We start from the raw sequence: 13,893 nt of genomic DNA, 5'->3' as shown, positions 1-13,893 counted from the left end.
GAGAGGAACCCCGCTCTCTGAGGTGGACGGCGCAGGCCGGGACTCACAGTTTGCGATGTCACCTTGAAGCTGCAGAATCTGAGGAACTGGCATTGTGAGGACAACAATGTCAAACAGCTCGGGGGGACCTGTTTCCTTGGAGACCTCCCACTTGTCATTTCGCAGGTTGATCTGGGTCACACAGTGTCTGAAGTAGACATCAGCACCTGTTCCAAAAGCAAAGTCATGTTCACCTAATCAGGATTTCCAATATGAATGAGGAGAAACAGAAGAGTCACACACGGAATCCATTCAGGCGAATTAAACAGTGAAGTCTCTCTTCTAGGGGTTCCCTTTCTCATTCTGTAGGAATTCCTCTCCTTCTGGCACCCTGGACCTCGGGATCGATGCCTGCCCCGGGGTACACAACCATGTTGCTACAATCAATACTAGGAATCCCAGCTGTCTTTCATTGAGCAGCTACTATATGCCAAGACTATAATAAGTCCTTGATATACATCGGATTAATTTCACAAACAAGGAAACAAATTCAGAAATGTCACTCCATGATGTAAAACTATATCCACCTGAATCTAAAGCTCATGACCTTTGTAGAGCAGGAATACACTTCAGTGAAGGTGTTAACAATTCTAGACAGAGCGAGAAGAGCCATATTCCCTGTTAAAGAAATTAAGATTCCCTCTTAAACCTGAAAAAGGGGTCTGTGAAAGAAATCCAAGCCCTCGTTGGTGGATCAATTACCTTTATTAAGAAGAACTGGAATTAGGAGAAATACAATCGAGAATGTCCTCATTGCATTTTTCTTCTTTATCACCAAAATATTTTAGTAATTACTTGAGTAGTTATTTGATTAATATTTTCTTCCCTATTAATCTGTGAGCCCACAGGGAAGGAACTATGCCTGTTTTGTTTCTGTGAATACCATATCGCATATACAGTAGAGTACTCGGCACATACTAGGTTTTAATAAGTACCTGTTGAAGAGAATGATTTAGGAACCATAAACCAAAAGATAAGAAAACATAACTGGATCACTTAAGTCTCCTTGGGACCAAGCACTTACCACACATTTCAATTTTCAGAAAACTTAATTTAAAAACAAATCTACTTTTATGCAGCCTCAGGAACAGAAAAGCAAGAAATAATAAAGAAGAAGACAAAAAAGCACGTTGGAAGATCCTGTTCATCGTTACCGGGGACACCTCACGATCCTAGCCACTCAAAATCTGGCTTATGTCCACCCTGGGCCCTGAAGCTTCCTTCCTGTGGGTCCTCCAGCTCAGTGTGATCCTCCTCACCTATGAGGTCCCTCCACCACCATTCTAACATTGATTCAAAATATCTGCATGTTTCAGGTATGTCTTATCTACCCAAAAAACCCACTTCTTCCATGTCATGTCTCCAGACCTCAGACACCATCACTGTCCCTGGAATAATCCTGCGACAACACTGTAAACATTCACATTTTTTAAATCAAAGGCAAATATATTAGAAGGAACAAGGTGCAAACTAGGCCCAGGGGTCCATCTCTTTGAGGCCAACTAGCATCATTCTGTTCATAGATGAGAGCAAGGGCTAGTAAACAGCCTCCAACCTGCCTGAGGCTTTCCCTAAGGCCCCTGCTTGGGGAAGGTGCAGATAACTGGAGCTTTCAACTCCTACCCACTGTCTCCACTCCAGCCTGAACAGTTTCCCCTCACCTGGTTCTATTATTTAGAATGTCTTGCCCTGACCCGGTCAACTTACTCGCCTCATTCTGGTCCTGGCCCTGATCTGGACCTCTAGTAAGTCAAGTTATTTTACACCTTTTATTCTGTTGTGTTTTCACATAATATTCCCTTGGGAAAGAGCTTGCATGGTTATTGGTCATGGTGAGCAGGTGTGTGTGTTTCAGGGAACTGAAGTCTACTGACCTAGAAATTCTCCATACCCAGCCAAATGTCTTGGACATGTAACCCAATGGTCCCCAAATATTCTGCAAGGTGTATGTCAATGGTTCTCTTAAACGTGGACCCCAGACCAGCAGTACCAAAAGTACCTCGGAACCTGTTAGAAATGCACGTTCTGAGACCTAAGCCAGACCTACTGGATCAGCATCCCTGCGGCTCAGGCCGCTGTTCTGGGAAGTTGTTCTAGTTAAATATTGGCTTTAGAGATTTGAACGCATTCTAAAGCATACATGATTAGACATATCCCACACAGATAATTTCCCTGGAAGGCGGGTCCAATCTAAACAACTACTGGTTCGTCCAACAGACTGCAGGGTTGTAAGCTTTATCGATTCCAAACTGTAGAGTATTTTTGGAATGACTTCACAATTTGGGTTCTTAAGCAAAGGTCAACTTCATTCAAGGAGATTATTTTTTAAACCAACATTTATCAAGAGGTTGCTCTGTACCTAGCCTATTATTTGCTTGGGTTGACAATGAATGCATTATATCCCTTAGTCCTCACGGTAACACTTTGTGGTGGGTACTGTTATTACTCTCATTTTTCCAATGAAAGAACCAGGGTATAGATTTTTAAACTTTCCTATTATTACATAGCTAGGAAGGGGTGGCAGAACATTAATTTCAGTCCAGGTCATTCTGATTCCAGAAACTCTCTCACTTATGTTGTGGAAACACTAAAACACCTTTGTGGACCATTCAGTGGAGAGAAAGCTTTACAGAAGTTTAAAGGATGTTTAAAAGGATACAACTGTAAAATTTAAAATAGTACAGATAAGGTCTATAAATTCTATAAGAACAGATCTGGGTAAAGAGGGGAAAAGACTCTTGAAGTATTACAAAAATAATATTAAAATAAAGAAAGAAATCATTTATATAGACTCAAATTATATAGACCTTGAACTCAATTATATAAAAATTCATTTTTTAAAAAAGCAGAAAGTAGGTCACAAAATGGACTTATTGTTGATGTCTATAGTGACATTTTTCTTGCTATCTTTCTGTATCTTCCAAACTTTCTACCAGTAGTATGTAATCTTTTTTAAAAATTACTTTTTGAAGTAAATAATATTTTACATAGTGATAAAAAATCTATAAAATCATTGTCTCAAGAGGCTGTACAAATTGAAAATATAAACAGGTTTTTACTAAGAATTGGTTAAATTAAAACTGATAGTCAACTGATATATATAACTATATTAAATATATTTAACTATATTAAATATATTTAACAACTCCAATATACATGTTACATATACATATATATATAGAATTAGATACAGAAATCTATATATCATGATACCTACCTGCGACGTACAGGGGTACTGTTAAATTTTATGTGAGCCACAAATAATTAAATATGACCTCTTTTCCCAAGAGCTTGTAAAGCAAAATTGGAAGATAAAACATATCTCCTCCCAAACACCTCCCAAAAGAAGGATGTAGGTACTCTGTATTCAAGGACTGTCCATCTGCCAGAACATCAGCTATGTAAGAGGGCAAGGACTTTGGTTCTTGTATCCTTAGCATCTAAAAGTGTCTGGCATATAGCAAGTACTCAGTAAGTGTTTACTGAATGGATGTGTGCAAGCATGGATGGATAGACATATAATACAGTTAGTAAATACTTGAGGATTTCAGTAAACATGCACATCCAAACTGGGTCAAATCATGATGGAAATGAGATTTTTAAATGTTATATGGAGGCAATCTATGAAGCTGATTGGTGACATTCTACAAAATATCCAAAGGTATCACATTCTGTAATGGTTAATTTTAAAAAATTAGTTTGGGTCATGGAGTGTCCAGATATTTGGCCAAACATTATTCTGGGTCTGCCTTTGAGTGTGATTTTGGATGACAGTAACATTTAAATTGGTAGACTAAGGCAGATTACCCTCCCTACCTAATGTAGATGGCTCTTATCCAGTCATTGGCTTGAATAAAACAAAAAGACTGACCCCCTCCCCCAAGAGTGAAGAATTCTTCTTGACTGACAGGCTTCAAACTGGGACAAGGGTTTTTTGGGGTTTTTTTCCCCTTGTATTCAGATTTGAATTCAAAAATTTTCTCTTCCTTTGTCTCCAACTTGCCAGTTCATCCTGCAGATCTTGACATTTGCCAACTTCCATAATCACATGAGCCAATTCTTTATAATAAATCATATATATATAAATATATCTTATTTTATATATACACACACACACACACACACACATATATATACACACAAACACACATGTATCCTATTATACCTACCTCCTTTTGGCTCTGTTTCTCTGGAATATCCTGAGTAATACACCATTGTAGACTGAATTCTAGATGGAGAAATGGTCTAACCAGAGTGACATCTACTATGTTCCCATGCTGTATGTATATTCAATCTCACTGATGTCTCCCTTGCCTGCTATCAGGGATTCTTGGAGTTCTCATTGGCAAAAGTTGATGAAGAAAATCAAAACGGTAATTATTCTACAAATAGCTTTTGAAACAAAACGTCTTAGCACCTTTCGTCAGTGATCTGGAATTGTGCAATTTACTTAATTATGATTCATCAAGAAACTTACTTCTGTTTAAAAAAAACAAATTGTTGGGTGCCTGGGTGGCTCAGTTGGTTAAGCGTCTGCCTTCGGCTCAGGTCATAATCCCAGGGTCCTGGGATCGAGTCCTGCATCAGGCTCCCCGCTCAGGGGAGAGTCTGTTTCTCCCTCTACCCCTCAACCCGCCTTGTGCGTGCTCTTTCTCTCTCTCTCTCACACAAAAATAAAATCTTTAAAAAATAATTTCAAAAAATTTAAAAAATAAAAAAATAAATCATTTATCATCCAATATCATTTATCATCTTTTTAAAAAAGGTCATTTTCAAAACATTCAGAAACATATAAAGAAGAAATGAAAATCCTAATAGAAAATGGGCAAAGGTTATAAATAAGAAATTCACAGAAAAAAGATGGAAAGAGCTCGCTAAAAACATAAAGATGCATAAACTCACTCATAATTATGTAAATACAAATCAAAACACAAAAAGACACCAGCTTGAACCTATCACACTGGCAAAAATTAAAAATTTCCATAATATCAACATGTATAGAAAGAGATACTGTTTTTTAAAAAAAATTTTTTTAAAGATTTATTTATTTATTTCAGAGAGAGAAAGAGAAAGAACACAAGTGGGAGGGGCGGAGGGAGAGGGAGAAGCAGACTCCCCACTGAGCTCAGAGCCCAACTTGGGGCTCCATCTCACCACCCTGAGATCATGACCTGAGCCAAAACCAAGAGTCTGATGCTTAACCGACTGAGCCACCCAGGTGCCTCCTCATTCACTGTTGATGAGATGTTCTTTAAGAGGAATAGATGGCACCACCTAGTTTAATTAAAAATTCACAATACCATGACACAGCTACTGTCCTGTTAGAAATTGGTCCTACAGATATGCTTACAGAAGCGTGTCAGGATTAGATAGTGCAGCCATACTGGTATTAGCTAAAACCAAAACAACCCCTTACCCCCACCAACAACCTAAATATTTTCCAGAAAGCTAATGCTTACATATACAATGTATGTTTATTTATAAATAACGTAATACTGAACAGGCACTGAAAAGAACGAAGCATACTGAATTTGTTGTTATGAAAATAGACCTAAGATTTGACTCAGTCTATGATGATGTATTAGGCTTCTCAAGAGAAACAGAACGAATAGGAGGTAGACAGATAGAAAATGGGGAGGGGAGGACTGATTTATTATAAACAGATCAAACAAGTTGTCAGTTTATGAAAAATAATCCCATTTGTATACTTAAAAAGAATATATATACACATACATGAATAAATAAATAGAGGCAGTCGTGTAAATCAATAGATCCACAAACTTTTTTCTAGAGGCATACACTGAAAACTATTATTAGGGATTACTTTAGGAAAAGAAAATTAGCTATTGAGTGGTGAAGAGAACATCTATTTTATAACTTTCTTTATAGTATTAATATTTAATTATGTATACAACTTTTATCTTTAAGTGCCAATTTTAAAAGAAAGCAGAGAAAATCCTATCCCCACCTGATTCTTTCAAGTAATGCTTAATAATCGAAGAAACTCCTTGAGGTGCCACAAAGTTACAGTCTCCTTCTTTCATCACCATCCCTTCAATAGGAGAGGTCAGAGGCTTCAAAATGCCAAGAGCTAACAGGTCATCATAAAAACTGAAATAAATCAATATATATGATATAATTATATACCGCAGTTAGCTTAAAAACACTGTATTCTCTTCCAAGAATTCTTAGAGATTATCATTCTAAATAACTAGAAGTCTTCATATGATCAACTCAATGTATGTTTCGTGTTAATAAAACATAATTCAGTAGAGCACGCGACTCTTGATCTCGGGGTCCTGAGTTCAAGCCCCCGGTGGGGCCTAGAGCGTACTTCAAAAAAATTAATAAACCATAATTCAGGTGAAGAACAGAAACCTTTTGAGAATCCATAAATCTTCTGCTGACATTAGCTGAAGGCCTATTTTCTTGTATCTCTCAAAATTAAAGGTCAGTGAAGATAGAAAGGTATGCAGTCCCCCCATTTTGAATTTGGTGAAGACTGACTAGTTGTCCTCTTCCTCAACACAACACAGTAATTCATATTTAAATTGAGCCCTCAGGATGTAGCATCTCATGTGATCTTCAGAACCACACCAGGCAGTAGGACTCGCTCCCTCTTACTCATCAACAATGGTATTATTTATATCTTCACTATATTACAAGAAGCAAAGTGTCACCCTGTGAAAACTGGATGATTTCTACCTTTTTACATCCTACAGTCACGAAGAATGATTCCGCCCCTTTCAACTAACTCACCTTTGGTGTTGTTTGGCATAATGAGGTGTGCAGGTGATGTACTGGGCACCCAAGTCAACTGTGCTCTGTGGATTGTAGGGACTCCTGGCTGTAGTCATTCTTCCCCCTTGGATTCATTCACAAGAAACATCTTAGTGCATCAGAATGAAACCTTCTGCAATTCACGCCTCAATTATTCACCTCAGGTCAGGCCAAATGGATTAAGGCTGTACTTTTTAAAAAAGGACTTTGTTGTGCTTTTCTGGTTTAGTTTTGGGCTTTGTCCTCTACCACTGCCAGGAAGTAGTTCACAGAGACAATTCGGTCACTGTGACGTATTTTTAAAGAGGACGCATGAAGAGCGCAGCAGTGTTCAGCGCTGTGCCTGGCCTCTGGAGTCACACATTTAAACAAAAGCAATGGGGGCATGGATAACATAAAACGAAATAATGCCAAGAAATGTCAGAATGAATCACTTTTGCAATCGGGTTTCCTGAGAAAAAGAGGAGTCTGTAAACTAGATCTTCGTCCTGGTCAAAGGGCACTTTGGGATCCTCCCGATGCGCAGAAGGCAGTGAAGGCACGGCCAGGCCAAGATCAAAGCCCGCTGACCAGCGGTGGTGGCGGGAGGCCCAAGCTGGACAAACTGCCAGAGCTCTTCGCCAGCGCTGAGCGGCCCTGGCGGGGGAGGGGGGGCGCTCCTCCCGCTCCTCCTCCCTGACCCGCGCGGGGCTCCTCCCGCTCCCCGCCCCCCCATCCCCACTCCTCCTGCCCAGGGCTCCTCCTGCTCCCCCGGAACTTCATCCGAGCTCCCTCTCCTCCTGCCCTCCTCCTCCTACCCAGGGCTCCTCCCTCCTCCCTAACCCCAAGCAGGGCTCCTCCCGCTCCCCGCCCACACCCCCCCCCCACTCCACTTGCCTGGGCCTCTTCCCTCCTCCTGCTCCTGACCCCGCGCAGGGATCTTCCCACTCCCCCTGCCCCCCTCCTCCTGCCCGGGGCTCCTCCCTGACCCCGCGCGAGGCTCCTCCCGCTCCCCGCCCACCACCCCCACTCCTCTTGCCTGGGTCTCCTCCCTCCTCCCGCTCCTGACCCCGCGTGGGGATCTTCCCACACCCCCTGCGCCCCCCATTCTCCTACCCGGGGCTCCTCCCGCTCCTCCCGGACCCTGATCCGGGGTCCCTCTCCCACTGCCCCCCTCCTCCTACCCGGGGCTCCTCCCTCCTCCCTGACCCCGCGCGGGGCTCCTCCGCTCCCCCGCCACTCCTGCCCGGGGCTCCTCCCGCTCCTCCCGGATCCTGACCCGGGGTCCCTCTCCCCCTGCCACCCCCCTCCTACCCGGGGCTCCTCCCCCTTCCCGCCCACCCACCCACCCCGACTCCTCTTGCCCGGGCCTCCACCCTCCTCCCGCTCCTGACCCCGCGCGGGGATCTTCCCACACCCCCTGCGCCCCGCCTTCTCCTGCCCGGGGCTCCTCCCGCTCCTCCCTCCCTGCCCCCCGGGGCTCCTCCCACCGCCCCGCTCCCCTCGCGGCGCCGGGGTCACCGCCCACTCCCGCCCGCCTCGGGCCTTTCCGGGGATCTGGAGGCTCCGGGCACGTGACCGGGCGCGCAACGCGCAGGTCGCCGCCGGGAGGTGTCGGCCGCGGTGGCTGGATTCTCCCACAGACCTCCCGGGGTGGGCCGCCCGCAGGCGCCGGCTTCCTTTTCCCGGTTTCGACCGCCCGACGACACACCTGAGTCCCCAGCCTCGTCCCACACCGCGAGGTGCACAGGACGGGGCGCCTCCTTCCTGAGCAGCGCTGCGCACAGGCTTCCCGTCAGCCCGGCGCCCACGATGAGCACCCGCGCCATGGCCCGGGGTCTCGCGGCGAGGCCGCGCCCCGCTCTCGGGCTCCGCGCTCCAGGTCCGCCCCGCCGGCGCGCAGCCCGCCAGCCGGCCTGCAGGGGGCAGACGGGAGGCGAGCGGGCCGCGGTTAGGGGGGCGGGCCACGCCCGGGTGCTCCGGGGACCGTTGCCGCCCCTGGCCTCGCCGAGCCGCGCAGGGATGCAGGATGGAGCGTGGGAGGACCGACCCCCACCCCGGGCTGGAGCCGCTGAGGGCGTGACACCCCAGTCCGGCAGTGCGCGGGGAGGGCCCGCGCTCGCGAGGCCCGGAAGGCCGCTGCTCACCTCCTCCAGAAGCGCGTGCGGATGCCGGGGCGGTCCTTCTCAGACTGGCCCCGGGCTCTGTGGCTGTCCTGTAACCCTGAGCCTCAGTTTCTCCATCTGCGAAATGGGGACAGTAACGTCAGCGTGTCAGATTTGGGACGATTACGGTGGTTTGGTTCACGAGAGAACCTGAGATCACTCAGCTCTTCAGTAAATATTTCTAGGTCAGAACACATCCCAAATGCTCTGAGGGATATAAAGATGAGCAAGACAAGGATGCAGGCCATTCTCACTGTTTGGTTTCCCCCCAACATTGTCCTGGAAATTCTCAGTGAAACACAAAAAGCATTGATAAAGAATTCAGTTAACCCTAGATTGTAGATAAATTATCATCTGGAAGACTAGAGAAACTGGGTAGCTATGAGAAGTGCTAAGAAAGTTGACGATGGCAGCCAATGTAAACATCTAAAAATTAGTTTTACTTTATGTCCCCGTCATGAAGAAATTACCATGCATCAAATTGGTGATGGATCAATACTACATATATCTGATAAAAGACAAGAAAATTTAGATGAATTATAGCCTGTAAAAAGGCATAAAAATAAAAGATGGAGCTGAACAGAAAAACATTAAATACATAGTTATTTTCAACTTGTATGTTACAAAATGCCCAGGACAAAAAATAAATAGTGAGCAAACTGGAGTACAGTTTGATAATATATTTAAAGCCTAAAACTGTGTCCTTTAAATGAGACATATCAAGTCTGGACATTTATCTTGGGGAAATAATATATAGATAATACATTAAGATTTACATAAAAATGTACTTACCTCAATGTTATTAGAAACGTTGAAGTCTACAACCAACAGGGAATTTCGTTGATTTGATTATGGCTATCCAAACTTCTTAATGAAGCTACTAAGAAAATATGGCTTTAAAAGTTTAAGGATGTATAGAAAATTACTCACTCTATAATGCTGAAAAACTGGCTACAAAACTAGTAAAATCCCAGAGTTCTGTAACCATATGCAGAGACAAGTACATATGCAGTATAAGAAATTCAAGAGGAAACAGATGTATTTACCTTTTTCTATTAATTTCAAATGTTTTAGAAAGGCCATATATATCTACTAATTTATTTTTTATAAGCAAAATAAAGCTGGTATGCTAGACAAAAGAAGTTAATCAATCCCTGCCTTAAAGTTGTTTATAGTCTAAGAGATTTCACAACCACATTCTAAAAATCTCAGAATTGTCTGGAAAGGAGATTTGAGGTAATGTATTTCGACTGCCCCCTGCCACCAGCATTTTACATAATGTAAATATAGACACTAAGTTAAAGTGAGTGTGCCCAAGTTTACACAGTATCTCAAGGATAAGACCAGGGCAGGTCCTCCTGGATTGTTTTGAGTCTGTTCTGCTCATGTCCACAATCTCCTGCTTCCTCATTTCTTGTATAATCAGGCCTAAAACCTCATGGTCATCTTCAATAGCTTCTCTTTTCCCACTCTTGTTAACTATTAGTCCTCTGGTCTTTTTGGCCTCTTCTCCTCTGTCTCTTATATTCAATCCCATGCAATTCTACAGTAGTAAAATCCAGCTTTACTTTTTTTTTGAGAGAAAGAGAGCATGGGTGGGGAGGGGCAGAGAGGGAGGGAGAGAGAATCTCAAGCAGACTCCATGCTGAGCTCGGAGTCCAACTCAGGGCTCAGTTTCATGACCCTGAGATTGTGACCTGAGCTGAAATCAAGAGTGGGACGCTTAACCGACTGAGCCGCCGAGGTGCCCCAGGCAGTCATTACTTCTTTTTTTTTTTTTTTTTAAAGATTTTATTTATTTATTTGACAGAGAGAGACAGCGAGAGCAGGAATACAAGCAGGGGGAGTGGGAGAGGGAGAAGCAGGCCTCCCGTTGAGCAGGGAGCCCGATGTGGGACTCGATCCCAGGACCCTGGGATCATGACCTGAGCCGAAGGCAGACGCTTAACGACTGAGCCACCCAGGCGCCCGGCAGTCATTACTTCTTAACTGAATTATTAGAATGACTTTCTACAGGCTCCCCATTCCTAATCTGTGTTCTCCACTGAGCTTCTGGATCGGTCACTACTACTCTCAGAAAACTTGCAGTGGCTCTCAGTTTCATACAGAACCAAGTTCAACTGCTTGGCATAAAAAGTGTTCAGTGATATTTTCCCATCCTATGTTTATATCTTATCTTGGTAATCTTCATATGTCCTGTGCTATAGCTAAATAGAATTATCATATGTTCCCCAAACATATCCTCAGATTTTCCACTTATCTGTGAAAGCAGTAAGCCTTTGCTTATGTGGTTCTTGAGTACAGAGCATACTTTTTTTTGACTTGTGTTTCCAGTAATTGTTCATTTGCATTAATTCTTCACTCTTCCTGTTCTGGTGTGATCAACAATATGTTCTTTAAAAAGTTATATAGAATTTGGGACTTTTATGACCACTGAATAGAGGTAGCCATGGTGGCTTGTGATTTCTCATTGGTCTTTAGGGACTGGTATAGCCACCCACCTTAGCCCCCAGCCCCAACCTCCAGAGTAGGTTATATTAGTCCAGAGCTATAACTGTAGGGTTGTAAGTCAATGGTTGGCTACTGATACTAGTGTATCTTTCTGAGAAATTTGAGAATTATTAGACAACTAAAGAAAGTAGGATTGCAAAATAGCTAGAACAGGTGTGTTTATATTTACTCTTCCTAGTCACCTTGACCTTTTCTCTTCGTTCTTTTTCCTCATCTTTGCAAGGCTATTTCTGCTCATTTAAGTCCCTCTTAAAAGTTATCTAAAGGAAGCCCTCTGTAACCTTTGACTTAAAATAACCACCCTGTGACTCTATTCCACTAACCTATTTAATTTTCTTCGTGTCACTTAATCACTTTTAGAAGTTATCTTGCTTTTTGCCTATTTATTTATTGTTTACTTAATAGAATTTAAGCACCAAGAGGGCAGAAACATTGTCATAGTCAATACAGTACCCATGGCAACTAGAAGCAAAGTTAGAATTGTCAGAAACGGAGCTCACTGTTTGCCTAGAAGGTATACAAACCTTTCAAGGATAATGCTTAAACTAAGATAGCCCGAATGGTAATTCAGTGGGGCAGTTTCAGTATTGAAAATACTTTCTCAGAGAGTGCTTTTTTATGGTATAATATGACTGTAATAATATAAAATATCATGCGAGTTAGCAAAGGATGTCTATTTGTGTGATGCACGGCTCTGTCTGCTCTCACTAACTGTGTTATTGATAACTTCGATAATCATTGATGGCAAATCTAACAGTTTTTAGATGGCATAAAATCATGATGAATAGCTTCATTGGGTTATTTTAAGATCAGGAGTTTAAGAGATTTCAATAGAAGTCACTGAAACAAATTTAACAACAACAACAACAAAAAGGTGGACAATATTATTTGAAGACTTACCCTTGTATCTAGAAAATAATTTTACAGAATCAGGGAAAGAGAGCTTAGAATTGTACTTGGCCTGGGTGCCTGGGTGGCTCAGTTGGTTAAACGTTTGACTCGATCTCAGCTCAGGTCTTGAATTCACAGTTGTGAGTTCAAGCCCTGTGTGGAGCCTACTTAAGAAAAAAAATTGTATGTGGCCTTAAGTTCATTATGAGTTAACAGTATAATAGTGCTGTCAAGACAAAAAGTAAATATAAACCTAAGCTATGATAAATGAGTTACAGTGTGCAGAACAAGAGAGGTGATAGAGGTGATAGTTTCTTTCCCTAGATAGTCTATTTAGACTGGTCAGATCACATTTAGAATACTAGGTTCAGTGCTGGACCCCAGATTTTAAGAGGATCATTCAGAAATGGGTACCATTCCAAAGAAAAATGTCCAGGATGATAAGTGAACTTGAAATTATCTTACTTGAATAGGTAAGAGGGATAGAGATTTTTAGCCTGAAGAAAACTTCAGGAAAACATGAAAGCCATTTTCAAATATGTAAAAGACCTTAAGAGAGAAAAATAATGGGATACATCAGTATACTAAAATCAATTGATGGGAATTATAAAGTAGATTCTGGCTTAACTCAAAGAAGATACTTAAAGAATAATTTTAAGTAGATACATCTAAAAATGGAACATATTTCCTCATGAAGTAGCTCTCCAACTGGGACGCCTTCAAACAAAACCTTGATGAGCACAATGGAGGATATTGCAAAAGGAATTGAAGTACTGGATAGGAGAGTAGTCCTCAAATGGAATATGTATAAGTAAATGAAGATGTTCTAAATGGTAGACAGTTATAATTTTAAGGAAGTCAATTTCCACATTCTCAACTGCTGAAAGTACTTTTTACTAATATGCAAAAGCCTCTGCGGTCAAGCAGATTCTCCTTCCCTACCTTTCCTTTCACAATTGCTCTTTACTAGCTTTATAAAAGAAATCTCAAGATTCACCACCACTGTGAAACATTAGAGTATTCTAAATTTAACTATATATTTACCTTACCAGTTTTAGAGTTTCACATAATTTCCTGTTATTTATTATCATCCTTTCATTTTAGCTTAAAGAAGTCCCTTTAATGTTTATTTATTTATTTATTTTTAAAGATTTTATTTATTTCTTTGAGAGAGAGAATGAGATAGAGAGAGAGAGCATGACGGGGGGAGGGTCAGAGGGAGAAGCAGACTCCCCGCCGAGCAGGGAGCCCGATGCGGGACTCGATCCCGGGACTCCAGGATCATGACCTGAGCTGAAGGCAGTCGCTTAACCAACTGAGCCACCCAGGCGCCCCCCCTTTAATGTTTATTATAAGGCTCACCTAGTACTGGTGATAAACTCCTTCAGCTTTTACTTGTCTGAAAAACTATCTTCCATTTAATTTTAAAGGGCAACTTTGCTGGGTTGAATATTCTTGGTTGGCAGGGTTTTTTTTTTTTTTCCTTCCTTCCTTCCTTCCTTCCTTCCTTCCTTCCTTCCTTCCTTCC

At 42.4% G+C, this 13,893-nt stretch overlaps 1 protein-coding gene across 3 annotated transcripts in view; it reads right to left on the bottom strand.

The window, feature by feature from the left end:
• The window catches only part of RNLS (renalase, FAD dependent amine oxidase), a 278,209-nt gene extending 269,512 nt beyond the window's left edge, over positions 1–8,697 (bottom strand). The window contains exons 1-4 of one of the 3 annotated variants that reach the window (XM_035008560.1): positions 8,510–8,697; positions 6,799–6,904; positions 6,008–6,150; positions 48–206 (exon numbers count right to left, since the gene is read on the bottom strand). In XM_035008560.1, coding sequence (XP_034864451.1) covers positions 48–206; positions 6,008–6,150; positions 6,799–6,904; positions 8,510–8,627 — 526 coding nt within the window. In that variant the 5' untranslated portion in view covers positions 8,628–8,697. The remainder of the gene's footprint in view (positions 1–47; positions 207–6,007; positions 6,151–6,798; positions 6,905–8,509) is intronic. The other 2 variants (XM_035008559.1, XM_035008558.1) reach the window with 2 other exon arrangements.
• Positions 8,698–13,893: the final 5,196 nt, after the last annotated feature.

The sequence above is a fragment of the Mirounga leonina genome, unplaced genomic scaffold, assembly GCF_011800145.1.
Source record: "Mirounga leonina isolate KUSES-001 unplaced genomic scaffold, KU_Mleo_1.0 Mir_152, whole genome shotgun sequence".
Taxonomy (NCBI): Eukaryota; Metazoa; Chordata; class Mammalia; order Carnivora; family Phocidae; genus Mirounga; species Mirounga leonina.
Note: the sequence above shows the minus strand (reverse complement) of the source record. Positions and strands in the feature narration are given on the sequence as shown.